The 15,672-nt window shown below is 42.9% G+C and overlaps 2 protein-coding genes across 6 annotated transcripts in view; both read right to left on the reverse strand.

Annotated features, from left to right (window-relative positions):
• gak (cyclin G associated kinase) overlaps positions 1-706 on the reverse strand; it is a 20,870-nt gene extending 20,164 nt beyond the window's left edge. Inside the window, exon 1 of one of the 3 annotated variants that reach the window (XM_027168178.2) lies at positions 327-706. In XM_027168178.2, the coding sequence (XP_027023979.2) occupies positions 327-465 (139 nt within the window). In that variant the 5' untranslated portion in view covers positions 466-706. The remainder of the gene's footprint in view (positions 1-326) is intronic. The other 2 variants (XM_027168176.2, XM_027168177.2) reach the window with 2 other exon arrangements.
• Positions 707-1,953: 1,247 nt separating this feature from the next.
• Positions 1,954-15,672, reverse strand: part of sh2b3 (SH2B adaptor protein 3) — a 31,009-nt gene continuing 17,290 nt past the window's right edge. For all 3 annotated transcript variants that reach the window (XM_027168180.2, XM_027168181.2, XM_047818265.1), the window contains 6 exons: positions 9,537-9,638; positions 9,312-9,406; positions 7,557-7,648; positions 5,991-6,205; positions 5,703-5,874; positions 1,954-5,472 (listed from right to left, as the gene is read on the reverse strand). In XM_027168180.2, coding sequence (XP_027023981.1) covers positions 5,141-5,472; positions 5,703-5,874; positions 5,991-6,205; positions 7,557-7,648; positions 9,312-9,406; positions 9,537-9,638 — 1,008 coding nt within the window. In that variant the 3' untranslated portion in view covers positions 1,954-5,140. The remainder of the gene's footprint in view (positions 5,473-5,702; positions 5,875-5,990; positions 6,206-7,556; positions 7,649-9,311; positions 9,407-9,536; positions 9,639-15,672) is intronic.

Here is a 15,672-nt window from a genome sequence, read left to right on the forward strand (position 1 = left end):
GCATCATTAGCGTGCGGCCAGGTATCAGGTGACTCATTAACCGCGTCATCACACTAGCAGGGTTAGCAAATAGCTCCACAAGTTAGCAAACATAAGCAAGTTCACCCTTTACCTCACGTTAGGGAACACTAATTGAGAATTTTAATCGAGTCGTCAGTGTCCAATCATTTAGACTGTCCAATGTTAATAAAGAAATATGAGTCGTGCTGGTTTGGAGCAGCTAACCGGTTAAACTAGAGTTAGCATTAGCCCGAGCATTAGCGTTAATAAGTCTAGCTGACTATTCAGACTAAACCCCAACATAACACACGGATAAAACTCCTCACCCTCAGCTATGACCCTCTTGATACGGAGTTTGGTGTCTCCGAGTTCCACCACCTGACCCACGAAGTCGTGCTGGTCTCGGCTGGCGGCGGCGGAACCGGTACCGGCCAGAAAGCCCAGAGCCGACTGGAACAGGGACATAGTGATCCGGTGCGGCGTCCCCGCTGTGTAAAAACACCCTCAACACGATTACACCGCTACACAGCCCTGTTCCTTCACTGCCTTTTAAAAATTAACTGTCAATTTATTTTTTATTTATTGAAACCCGGAGTTCCTTCACTACTCAGCCATTTTAACCACCAAATTACAACGAACAGGGCTCATTTCCGTGTTTTGCGTGACGCCATGACGCCAAGACGTAAAGTGTTTTCGTCACAACAATTACTGGTATGGAGGAGTAACTGTTCACACTGTATCACTTCAATAAATCGGTCTATTCAGAAATATTAGTGCAGTTCATTTAGTTGCAAATCATGAATTTTCAACCACCCTAAAAATTCATCAATTCAAGTTTTTTCAAAGAGCAAGATTCTGCTTTGGATGATGACTTCTGTATAAATAGAGTGATGCATAAAATCAACACTAAATGCATGTAGTATTTGTGTGTAACAGGATATTTTGTTAACATATCATTTTTATTATTTTAAATATACACATAAAACAAACAGAAAAAAGTGCTAGTTCAAGTATTTCAGGAATTTGAGGTATGTTACAATCATAAGAAAGACAAAGGAGCTCTCACAAAAGCTGTGAGAGGACATTATTTCATCACACCTGAAGGGCCTTGGGTATAAAACCTCCAAAAAATTTCACATTCAGCATTTCTAAGGAAGTATAAAACTTATGGAACAGCTGCAAACCTGCCTGGCTGTGGAAGAAAGCCCAAAATGTCACCAAGGGCCCATTCTAACCAAGTCAGGACAACTAAGAAAAAACCCTGTCTGACTGCTAGTCACCAACAGGATGACCTTATTAAGGGTGGTACAAGTACTTCAGTGGCCTATAAGATATGCACTGAATAAACAAGAACTTCATGGACAGACTCCAAGACACAATCTGCTCTTGACCACAAGGAACATCTTGTAGACTATAGGAGGAATTTTGATAAGACTACAGAGTTTTGTGAGACTGAATCCAAACTGGAACTGTTTGGACATATGGACCAGCAGTATGTCTGATGTGTGAAAGGCTTGTTCATGGATTCCCAGACATACCAGGCCATAAATACGAACTTGATGCCTTCTGTTGACAATTTAAACCTTGGTGATCATTGGACTTTCCAGCAAGACAATGATCCCAAGCGCAACTCTAAGTAAACCAAAGCTTGGTTGAGAAAAAGATCCTGGAACGTCCTGTTGTTTATACAGCTGACAGATAGCAGGTTTCCACCTCATCTAAACCTTGAGCTGAAATGTGTGACGTGACTCAGACCTCGACCTGGCACGCTTTGTTTCTCCTCAATCCTAAGAAACACTAATCCTCTGGAGTTTGATCCTGAGGCTCTCTCTCACTTCTCAGGGTCTGATTCGCCATCTATAACATCAATGTCTATCTATAACAAGAAGACTCAGGCATGCGGGTCTTAAAAAGATTTTAACATTCATTTTATTTGTTTTTTTCTAGAGAGAGAGAGAGAGAGAGAGAGAGAGAGAGAGAGAGAGAGAGAGAGAGAGAGAGGGAGGGATAAAGACAGTGTGACACATACAGTGGATATAATTTAATTTGTATCTTGTTATATGGAGAGTAACAGAAAATCCTTATAAAATAAGTATAAACTACAATGAGAATAAAGAGCTGGTTACAGCTAATCTGAAGGATCTACATTCATATGCTGAGGACTGTTAAAATGCTGGGGAGGTTCTGCAGGAAACATGAAGTGCAGGTCAGAATGTCACCAGCGTGGAAGAGGATGGTCTGTCACACATCTCTCTCCATCACTGATCCAATACCAGATGATAGGAAGAGCAGGTCATGGTGTGCTTCGTCTGTCTGTCCACTCGCTTTAGAGACACGAGACAGTCAGAATGGTTCAGAGTCACTCTTCATTGTCTGTTAAGTAAATGAGACTGAAAGAAGACAGTGGACAGACGCTGCAGCCGGTGAGCAAATTAATCACACACACTGTGGAACCTGATCTGGTAAAGGAATTACCCCAAACACAAAGGACAGAACCTCCGACCGGAGCGGACTGGTCTGCAGGGCAATCTTCTGGAATGTTGGTGAGGAGTGAATATGCTGGTGTAAAGGATTGAAAGGATTGAAGCAGCATGAGAACTCCTGAGTGTAGGAGGTGAACCTCAGCCAGTCCTCGGTGCAGCGTGAGGTAGTGAATCCTTGCTGCTTCCATCACTTTCACTTCAGTGTGTGAGCGAACGGCATCCTGACAGAGCAGACTGACTGCACCGATGTGATCATGCAAGGCATAACAGGTGATTACAGCAGGCTGAGAAACGCAGAAGATACGAGATACCGTTGCTTTCCTTGTGCTGAGCTGATTAGCTGAAACCATTGTGGCGTGTGAGGAGGTTGTGAGAGGCAGCACAGATAAACGTCTGGCTTCTCTCTGGACCTTCTTTTTCACTGGAACAAGCAAAAGCTGTCTAAAGTTTAGCATCTAGACATTCACCATGGAGACAATCTGACATGATCTGACACTCGGTGAGTCAGACATGCTTACAAAATTTAGTGCTTCGCTAATTCTTAATGCTAATAAATACATTTCCAAATATTTTTAAACAATACTACATTTAGTCAGTTAATTTCTAAACAATTGCACAAAGTAAGCTTCACTATGTAGAAAAATAGTAAAGAGTAAAATAAAAATAGTAGCTAAGCCAATAGCTCTATGTTCTATTGTGTGTGCATGCGTGTGTATCAGTGGAAAGCAACAGCAGTGTTTTTCAGTTTTTAAGGGAAACTCAAGCATCTTTGGCTGAATTCTGTTAAGGCACATGAATGTTGTCAAGGCACGCGAGTTTTGTATTTTTCAGACGACATTCCATTAGCAATAAATCTCCGTCCTCTGCACACTGCCCCTACTGGTGTGGCATAGTTTACGTTTTCTCCTAATACAGTTACAGCAGTTCAGTACTGTTACTCCAGATAAACTTACTGATACTCCTTTATACTGTGAGATATTCTGTCAGTAATCCCACAAGTGTTGGAGGAATAAATACACAAATTACCAAAAAAAAAAAAAACCTAAAACATTTGCAGAAGATTTTACTTTAAAGGTTCTGCCACTTGCTGATAGAGAAAGTAATAAATTTATTATATATATATATATATATATATATATATATCTATATATATATATATATATATATATATATATATATATTTATTTATTTATTTATATATATAGGTATAGGTATAAAAAGTAAAATAAAGAGTCTTGGGGTTTAATTGATCAAATTTCACTTCCTGTACCAGTAGAATGCAAACATGCTTCAGCTGCACTACATGACGTGTAGGTGAGCACACACACAGCTGCTGCGTGAGCTGCTATTGTTCACACAGTCATGTGTCTGCAGGTCTCATGTGCTTTCAGAGGAGTAAAACTTTATCCACTAGGTGGCAGAGTAGTTCAGTAACACCTGCACCAGCTTCCTGGACAACTGCCTGCACATCAGAGACGTTTGAGAAGCCGGCGTAAACAGCAAACTTACGTTCATCTCATGTGTGCAGCTAAAATAATCTGAATCCAGGATTAACACAAACGTCTCTGTGTGTGAAATGTCACGTGTTCATCTGAAATCTTACTGTCAGGATCATGGAGTTGGTGTTCTCATCACAACTCGTCCCTGATCCCTGTCCTGAGGGGACGGAGGCACTTGTGAGGAGATTTATTATTGCTCACGGAGACACCAGTCCTGTCTCACAGTGACGTCTCCATGAAGCTCTCACATCCACACACACACACACACACACACACACACACACACGCACCACTAGAACGAGGAGAGCCGCACTTCAGCCTGGACTTTTATATCAAACATGGATCATGAATTTATTTCAGATTTCTTTAAACCAGGCATCTATGCTTCCACTCAGGACGAGATTAGCACAGCAAAGTCTCAAGCCTGCAGCTTTATTATATTCTGGGACTGTTTTTGAATGGGAGCTTGTTCTAAACTTCACAAACTTTGGTGCTTGTGTGCTGGCAGCTCATCCTAAGTGAAAGCTGACTGTCTCAACAGGAAGTGCTCAGTCTGAATCTGAAAAAGTGGGAATTATATAAAACAATAAAACACAGACAAAACACATAAAGAATATAAATTGGCTTAAATAAAGTAACACTGTCCCAGTAGGGTTGGGCTAATCAAACACCGCTTTTTTGTGCCGTGCTGAATGAACCAGCATGTATTGCTGAGGATGTTCTGGAAACTTCCCAACACGCACGCAAACACACGTGTGCGTGCACACGCACGAACGCACACACATTAACACTTAATAGTAAAATAAATCTTTAAAGTACATTTAAAGAAGAAATGATTGTCAGGCGTCTCTGCGGAGTGTGAGGTGTGCGTCCTCTCTGTCTACATACACACACACACACACTCGTGTGATCTGTGCCATGAGCTTGTACGACTGGCCTGCAGGGAGTGTATCCTGCAGATCTGCTGATCTTCCCCTCGTTAGTCAATGGCTTTAACACACATCCAAGAGTAAAGGCACTAGGGGAAGTGCTTTCAGAGGAATGGGATATTGCCCAAGTTCCTCTCCTTCATCCTGACCTGCTTGCGCCACAAGGTTCAGAGTGCTCTGGTGCCACCTGATAAACGTCTCCATCCAGAAAGCTGTCCGATACTTTTGTTCAGAAGAACATGTATTGGTTGTCAATGGCTCTCTTGCGCCCCCTGTCCAGCGGCTCCAGCTCGTATTCGGAGTCCCGGGTGTGCAGGAGAGGAGGGAGGGGGTTCGGGTGGCGGAGGAGAGTCCTGCGGCCCACCGACTCACTGCGGCGGATGCTGGTGGGGTCAGAGGTGGGTCCCAGAGAGCCGTGTGGAGGGAGGACGGGACCGGACGAAGCTCCGAGGGGCGGGGCGATGGGGGCAGATGCTTCAAGGCCCCAGTGAGCCAGGCTAGGCTCTGAGCTACAGCGAGAGAACGGAACCAACACTGGAGAAGCCACAGAGGAACATAAAGCTGGAGAAAACACACACACACACACACAGATACACATATTGTTATTAGCAATTCTCCTCATAAACATTTACAACATTAACAATACAATGCAAAAGAAAATATAAGAAAAAAATGTAGAATAAATAGTTTCATTATGTGTGTGTGGGTGTGAGAGTCTTTAAAAGTGCATCAGAATTTGAAATTCATCTGTAAAATGACATGATTTCCAACTATTCACATATTGCTCCAACCTGAGCTGGTGGGTGTGGCTAGCACGTAATTGGCCAACAGGACATCACACGCTGCTCCACACTCCAGTGGGATTGGACAGACACGGAAGTGAGACAGCATGTCAACAACGGAGGAGAAACGCAGATGCTGTACCCGACACTGACCCCACTCAGTGAGAGACAGACGTAGGTGCTGACAGACAGGGACAGAGAGAGAGAGAAAGAGAGAAATAAATATTACAAACAAATGTATTTTGTAAGAGCACACAGAATGATGATGATGATGAACGTGATGATGATGAACATTACCTTGGCTCGTCCCTGGTAGTTGAATGTCAGAACGTAGTCACCCCTTCGTGTCTCACTCTGTCTGACTAGGAAGTTGCCGTGACCTCTGACCCCTGCGTACTGCACCAGGTAGGCAGCACGCACACGGGAGATAGGCCCGTGGAACCATGGAAAAGAGGACAGGAAGTGATCCGTCTTGTGGTGCACCTGCTCCGGCAGTGTGAAAGTAGGAGAACCTAGAGGACAGTCAAAGTTTTTTTATCCACACTATCACACAGACACTTCAGTCCATGAGTCAGGGATGAAGCACTGTGTGTGGTGCTCAGTGAAGCTCAGGTCGAGTGTGTGTGTAGTGTAGTGTAGTGAGTGTGATGTGTGTGTGTGAGTGTGATAGCATGTGTGTATAAGTTGTGTAGTGTATCACGTGTGTGTGACAATATGTGCTTTGTGTAGTGTGTGTGAGTGTGTGACAGTATGTGTGTGTAGAGTAGTGTGTAATGTAGCATGTGTGTGTAGTGTAGTGTAGCATGTGTGAGTGTGATAGTATGTGGGTGTAGTGTGTGTGTAGTGTAGCGTGTAAGTGTAACATTTTGTGTGTATAGTGTGTGTGTAGTGTAGAGTGGATGTGTAGTGTGGGTGACAGTATGCGTGTATAGTGTGTGTAGTGTAGCATGTGTGTGTAGTGTAGTGTGTATGTTATAGTATGTGTGTGAGTGTGATTGTATTTGTGCATAGTGTGTGTTTGTATTGTAGCATGAGTGTGTGAGTAGTGTGTGTGAGTGTGACAGTAGGTGTATAGTGGGTGTGTAGTGTAGAGTGTGTGTGTGTGTGAGTGTGATAGTATGTGTGCATAATGTAGTGTGGGTGATAGTATGTGTATAGTGTGTGTAGTGTAGAGTGGGTGTGTGTAGTCTAGTGTGTGGATGAGTGTGATAGTATGTGTGTAGTGTAGAGTGGGTGTGTTGTTTAGTGTGTGCATGTGAGTGTGATAGTATGTGTGTATAGTGTGTGTAGTGTAGAGTGGGTGTGTGTAGTGTAGTGTGTGTATGTGAGTGTGATAGTATGTGTGTATAGTGTGTGTGTAGTGTAGAGTGGGTGTGTGTAGTGTAGTGTAGTGTGTGTATGTGAGTGTGATAGTATGTGTGTATAGTGTGTGTAGTGTAGAGTGGGTGTGTGTAGTGTAGTGTGTGCATGTGAGTGTGATAGTATGTGTGTATAGTGTGTGTAGTGTAGAGTGGGTGTGTGTAGTGTAGTGTGTGTATGTGAGTGTGATAGTATGTGTGTATAGTGTGTGTGTAGTGTAGAGTGGGTGTGTGTAGTGTAGTGTAGTGTGTGTATGTGAGTGTGATAGTATGTGTGTATAGTGTGTGTAGTGTAGAGTGGGTGTGTGTAGTGTAGTGTGTGCATGTGAGTGTGATAGTATGTGTGTATAGTGTGTGTAGTGTAGAGTGGGTGTGTGTAGTGTAGTGTGTGCATGTGAGTGTGATAGTATGTGTGTATAGTGTGTGTAGTGTAGAGTGGGTGTGTGTAGTGTAGTGTGTGTATGTGAGTGTGATAGTATGTGTGTATAGTGTGTGTGTCTCTCACCAGGGCTGCCAGACTCGGTGCTCCCCCTCCTTACTGCTGCTACAGGATCAGCAACAGGAAAACAGAGCAGCTCTGCATCCACAATGTCCGCCCTGCACACACACACACACACACACACACACACACACACACACACACACACACACACACACACACACACACACACACAACATTAAACTGAAAGCTTACGGATGTGCACAAACAAAAATAAAAAAATGGGTGAAAAGAAAAAGTGACATTGAGCATTGAGAGAGAGAGAGAGAGAGAGAGAGAGAGAGAGAGAGAGAGAGAGAGAGAGAGAGAGAGAGAGAGAGAGGGAGGTTGAGAGAAAGTGTGTGTGTATGTGTGTGTCCTGGCTATAGAGGAAGTTGCAGAGCACAAAGGCGTTTGGGTCGAGTCAGGAAGTGCGTCTTGTGATTCTTGGAAAAGCAAAATGTTATTGTATGTCTCTCTCTCTGTCTGTCTCTCTGTCTGTCTCTCTGTCTGTCTCTCTGTCTGTCTCTCTGTCTGTCTCTCTGTCTGTGTCTTTCTTTCTCTCTCCTACACACATACTAGAAATTGATACAGAGGGACAGATAGACAGTGAGACAGATAGAGGGTGAGACTAACAGACTAATATAAAGAGAGAAAGGCCGCAATCATGATGGACATACAGAGTGAGAAAAAGACAGGGAGAGTAAGAAAGACAGCTAAAGACAGACGGACAAAGGGACAGTCTGGGAAAAAGAGTCAGACAGAGAGTAAGACAGATAAAACAAACATGAGACCAGCAGATAAGAGTGTGACAGACCAACAGTGAAACAGACACAAATGAAGTAAAACAGATAGAGTGAGAGACAGATTATGACAAGAAAGTAAGACAGATAGAATGAGACAGAAAGAGCAAGACAGACTGAGGGTGAGACAGGGGAGATGTGTGTCGAGATCTTGAAATTCTCAGAATAACAGGAACACTTTTTCTTCATGAGCTCATAATAATGTGTGTGTGTGTGTGTGTGTGTTAATAACAGCAATGTGTGTGTATGTGTTAAAAGCAGCAGTGTGTATTAATAACAGCAGTGTGTGTTAATAACTGCACTGTGTGTATATGTTAATAGCAGCAGTGTGTGTATTAATAACAGCAGTGTGTGTGTGTAATAGCAGCAGTGAGTGTGTAATAGCAGCAGTGTGTGTGGGTGTGTTAATAGCAGCAGTGTGTGTGGGTGTGTTAATAACAGCAGTGTGTGTATCTGTTAATAGCAGAAGTGTGTGTAATAACAGCAGTGTGTTTGTGTCTGTGTGTTTGTGTGTGTTAATAACAGCAGTGTGTTTGTGTGTCTGTGTTAATGACACCGGTGTGTATGTTAAACACAGCAATGTAGTGTGTGTGTATTTTAAAGCAGCAGTGTGTGTGTGTGTTAATGACAGCAGTGTGTGTTTTATGCATATTGACAGATTTCCAGTAAATGAAAACTGCCTGTTGAACGCCACAGTGTATTATACAACTGATTATCAGCATATGACTGACTGCACGTGTGTGTGTGTGTGTGTGTGTGTGTGTGTGTGTTTATTTGTAAAGATGTTTCTCAGAATTCTAGACATCTGCAGAAATGCAAAAGGTCCTGAGATTTCCCTACTGAGAAAACCCACTCACTTCCTCTTTCACACACACACACACACACACACACACACACACACACACACACACACACACACACACACACACACACACACACACACACACACACACACAGAGAGAGAAAGAGAGAGCCTGACCTGGTGCTGATACAGCCTCTGAGCTCTGAAGTCCAGGAATTTAACTGCTGCTCATCATCAGCCTCAAATATAAAACTCCTGAGACTGTTATTAACCTGAGAGAGTGAGAGAGAGAGAGAGAGAGAGAGAGAGAGAGAGAGAGAGAGAGAGAGAGAGAGAGAGAGATGTTAACAGAACAGCTGAAATATTTGATCTTTTGTGTGTTGGTGTGCGTATGTGTGTTACCTTTAATACGAATGTGTTGATGTTCTCAGGCATCTCTAGTCGAGTACAGCGTCGGATCTCTAGTATGTCAGAGCAGCGGGCTTTAAGCCTCGGACTGGATCTCTGGAAAACACACACACATTCATCAGTGGCTTTGGATTGATGAATTTGAACAGAAGACACCACAGTGACCACTTTATCTGTGGGTCATTTCAGCCTGGACCTCTAATCAGAAGTGTTTGGTGGGATTGGAGTCAGGAGCCTGTGACTCAGCCATGTGAGAGCTTCCTTCAACGTGTTCTGGGTCATCTGTCTGTTCATGTGTCTGACTGGTGTTAGGGTTAGGGTTAGATACAAGCAGCTCCAGGTCACGATGCTCCCACCACCGTGCTTCACTGTCTGGGTAGTAGTCTTGTGGGATTCAGGATACACAGCCCTTCTATCTCTAAAAATGATGAACTGAATGATTGTAATAAACACTGCTGACTAACTGCAATAAACACTGCTGAATTACTACAACACCACTGCTGAATTACTGACATTAACACTGCTGATTTACTGTCAAGCACACGGTTGAATTACTGTAATAAACAGCACTGAATTATTGTAATAAACACCACAGAATTACTGTAATAAACACCACAGCATTACTGTAATAAACACCACTGAATTACTGTCAAACACTGATGAAGTACTATAATAAACACTGCTGAATTATTGTAATTAACACTGCTGATTTACTGTGAAGCACACGGTTGAATTACTGTAATAAACAGCACTAAATAATTGTAATAAACACCACAGAATTATTGTAATAAACACTGCTGATTTACTGTCAAGCACACGGTTGAATTACTGTAATAAACACCACAGAATTATTGTAATAAACACCATGGCGTTACTGCCAAATACTGCTGAATTACTGTCAAACACACTGATGAATATCTATAATAAACGCTGCTGAAGTACTGTCATAATCACTGCTGAATTATTGTAATAAATACTGCTCAATTACTGTAATAAATACTGCTCAATTACTGTAATAAATACTGCTCAATTATTTTAATTAACACTGCTGAATAGAAGTGAAAAATAGGAACAGAGATAATTGCGGTGTGACACAGAGCAGAACATTAATGCTAGAATCGCTTCCATTTCCCCTTACAGAAGTTCCAGAAAATGCTGAGTGACCACACACACACACACACACACACACACACACACACACGCGTGCACACACGCACACACAAAGCAACATCATCTTCTCTTTCAAAACTCTGGATTTATTTTAAGCTCCAACTGAAGTTATTCTAGAACATGAGAACTTCATCTGAACTCACTGACTGTTGAAACCACAACTGAACTGATCTGAGAACAGCAGAGCTCCAAACATAGACTTCAAGTTAAGACTGTACTAGAACACTACATGTTAGGCTTAGACAATGCCAGAACATACTACAACTAAAACACACGCATGCACACACACGCACACACACGCACACACATGCACACACATGCACACACATGCACACACATGCACACACACACAGATATAGCGCTATGGCATGTGAGTCAGAGATAATCTCAGCATTGCAAAAAAAATTTCATTTCCCATTGTTAACTTCTGTTCTTGGTCATCATCCCTCGAGCGCGAAATAACACACACACACACACACACACACACACAATAAAGCAGAACTGAGCAGGATTATTCTTTTGAAGTTGCTGTGTTCGTGACTCATCTGGTCCGAGCAACATTAGTCACACAGTGGGAGGTGAGAAAGGAAACACTCACTAAATTCCACTTCCTCTTTCACCAAAACTCCTGCGTTCACAAAGACGATGAATCACGATAGACATCAGGACGCGGTGACATGGGACAGATAACATTCTGATAACTCTGACTCTGACCATTCCACCTCAATGTTAACTGATAACTGATCCCACTACAGCTCTTCACGCTGCTGCTATTCTACTCTAACACACACACACACAGCACAGCATCACACACATCATACACCACACACATTGCACACACCACAGCATCACACACCACACACACACCATGACATCAAATACACATCACATACTCAACACACATCACACTCCAAACACAACACACATGGGACAGATAACACTGTTAACTTTGACCTATCCACTTTCCTGTTGAAGGATAACTGATCCTAAAGCTCTTCATACTGCTGCTACATCACACACATCACAAACATTACCCACACCATGTCATCACACACCATATCACGGACATTACACACACCATGTCATCACACACCACATCACAAACATTACATACACCATGTCATCACACACCATATCACAGACATTACATACACCATGTCATCACACACCATATCACAGACATTACAAACACCATGTCATCACACACCACATCACAGACATTACATACACCATGTCATCACACACCATATCACAGACATTACACACACCATGTCATCACACACCACATCACAGACATTACACACACCATGTCATCACACACATCACAGACATTACACACACCATGTCATCACACCATATCACAGACATTACACACACCATGTCATCACACACCATATCACAATCATGTCATCACACACCACATCACAGACATTACACACACCATGTCATCACACACATCACAGACATTACACACACCATGTCATCACACACCATATCACAAACATTACACACACCATGTCATCACACACCACATCACAACATTACACACACCATATCACAGACATTACATACACCATGTCATCACACACCATATCACAGACATTACACACACCATGTCATCACACCATATCACAGACATTACACACACCATGTCATCACACACCATATCACAATCATGTCATCACACACCACATCATAGACATTACACACACCATGTCATCACACACCACATCACAGACATTACACACACCATGTCATCACACACCACATCACAGACATTACACACACCATGTCATCACACACCACATCACAGACATTACACACACCATGTCATCACACACCACATCAAACATTACACACACCATGTCATCACACACCATATCACAAACATTACACACACCATGTCATCACACCATATCACAGACATTACATACACCATGTCATCTCACACACACACACACACCATCACGTCATCACATACACATCACCCATGCCACATACCATGTAATCATACACATCATCCGCACACACCACACACATCATGTGATCACTCCACACACATCAGACTCCATGTCATCCTTTGGAGTCGGGGCTTATACATGAATTCCTTCTTTGCCGTGTTCGAGCTGCTCTCGTGTACAGAATGTGCTTTCATCTATCAGTAATCCTCAGAACCCTTTCCCAGCATCAGCACACGACAGGCACAAGTACTGTGACACACTGACACGATCCACCCGGGTCAGCTCATCTGCTGAGGAGAACATGTGAGAAGAACTAATCCCTCAAAACAACCTGGAGCTCTGGGCTTCTGATTCATGTCATCTCTCTCCCCCAGTTCTGATCAGGAATCTAATCTACATCTGAGTGTGATGAAGCGTGGTGTTGATCAGACCATGTCCTCTCACTGCACATATCAGCAGGACATCTTTCATTTCACATGAAAACTTCTCATCTGAGCACATGACCACCAGTAACCCTGCATGCAGTATGCATCACTACCTCACTACAACACACACACACACAGGTGGAGTAACTGTAGTCTGCAGGCCGTTTATCACATCTCTGTTTTGTTAATCTCTTATTCGCTGAAATAAAACCTGTTAATCTCCCTGACCTTTAACTCTACACCCGTGAACACAACCACAAACAGAACGAGAGAGAGAGAGAGAGGGAGAGAGAGAGAGAGAGAGAGAGAGAGAGAGAGAGAGTGAGAGAGTGAGAGAGGGGAAAAAAGAAAGAAAGTCAGAGGGAGAAGGAGAGAGAACACTGGAGAGAGATGGAGAGAAAGACAGGCAGACAGACTGAGATGATGTCAGAAATGATTGATCATGCACACATTTTAATCCTGTCTCTCTCTCTCTCCTTGTGTATCATGATAAACTTTGAGGTTTGAACTCTGATGTTTCTGGAGCAAAACGGAGGAACACAAACACACGCACACACACACACACACACACACACACACACACACACACACACACACACACACAGAGACACACACAAACACCTCGATCCACTGCTTCGATAATGATGAACTTTGAGGTCTAAACACACACATGCTCATATACACACACAAACACACACATACACACAAACACATACACACACACACACACGCTCATCTTCATCCTGTTTACAGGCTACAGAAGGTGAACCACAACACACAGAGAGTGAGACAGAGAGAGGGAGAGAGACAGAAAAAGACAAAAACGTAGAGAGAGACAGTGGGGCTTTCCGTGGCTAACACACTGAGGTCGGCTGCAGGTGCTAGCTACACCAGTGACCCTTGCATCCTCTCACACACACACACACACACACACATAGAGATTAAGATTTTCCACATAAAAACCATCAACACATCATGTAAACATTTAATGAGTATAAATACACACTTGGCTCACACACACACACACGCACGTAAATGCACACAATTTCCATGCTAATGAATTAATTTATAGAAAGCACATCTTTACTGTTAGCCTGCTAGCTTTGTTTCAGCATGTTGTTAGCATCTTCGGCAGTGAACTCTGGGAGTAGTCTCATTAAGTATCTAAGTAACTGAGTAAGCTTTTTGTTTGGTTAAGAGAGATTATTCCCCTGTTAGTGAACTAGTTTGCTGCAGCTGCTCACTCACTTTTCTTCGGTTCTCTCCAGTGTCTGCTCCGCTTTGAGATGAATGTCTGTGTTTTAAAGCCACCACTGAACTTATTAATTCCTTCTGAAAGGATGATAAAGGAGCTGCATGCGATTAGCACCACGACTTTAACTCTCCGTTTGAAGCAGTACGATTTTGGTAGCTGAGCCGTGCAGCCTGTCGCCTGTAAATGATAAAAGTTGTCTTTTAATTGTGCAATACAAACTCGGACCGGTGTTCATTTACAGTGCAGCTCCTCTCTGCAAAGCTGGCCATGTGATGAATCGGAAGATGAATCGAATGAGGAATCGATTCGGATTGAATCGGTAGTGAATCAAAGCCAACTGGATCAGTGTTTATTCATGGTTCAGTAATTGTGTACTATGTAGTGAGATGTGCATCGTATTGTCTGAAGTCAGAGTGTGCAGTGCTCCGGTCTAAGCCACGCCCCTAAAACTCATCCACACACCTCATAGGCTGAAACGCTGCAATGCTAGTGCAAGAGGCGGAGCTTCATAAACTGACAGGTTACAGAATGTTCACCAAAACATACCCGTTTCTCCCCAACGCCAGAATTTATAAACACTAATCCAGAATCTTTCAGACTTCAGAGTTCTGACTTAACGCTTACACAACATGAGACAGACAAGGTCATGACATGTACAATACTAATGCTGCAGTACTGATGGCTATACATAAACACACACACACACACACACACACACACACACACACACACACACACACACACACACACTCTCTCTCTCTCTCTCGAGTCATGTCAGCACTGTTTCCGTGATCCTGAGAAAGCTGACAACATGCACATTGCAAGGGCACGTGTTGACTCTGTGTGTGTGTGTGAACGTATAGGTGTATTATTGCAGTATTTCTCAGTTTTACGCTGAATACTGTGTGTATGTGTGGAAAAGAGGCTGTGTTTGTGATGTGTGTGAAACTGAAACTGTGGTGTCGATATGAATCAGTGCCGACGGTATCACCGATCTTTCTGCTGAAATTACTCCGAGGAAAAATATAAGCACCCGTTCACTCACAGTTTTAAACACCTCTCTGACACACACACACCATCACCATCACACACAATGTGCAACGGTCCAAGTGTCGGATGAGGGAGAGTTACAATGATTTACAGAAAACCAGTGCCAACACACACACTCACACAGACACACACACACACACACACACACACACACACACACTTGTATGCACACACACACACTCATACACACACACTAATATAAACACACTTGTATACACAGACACACACTCATATACACATACACACTCGTATACAAATACACATTCTCG

Source organism: Tachysurus fulvidraco, chromosome 9 (assembly GCF_022655615.1).
Source record: "Tachysurus fulvidraco isolate hzauxx_2018 chromosome 9, HZAU_PFXX_2.0, whole genome shotgun sequence".
NCBI classification, from domain to species: domain Eukaryota; kingdom Metazoa; phylum Chordata; class Actinopteri; order Siluriformes; family Bagridae; genus Tachysurus; species Tachysurus fulvidraco.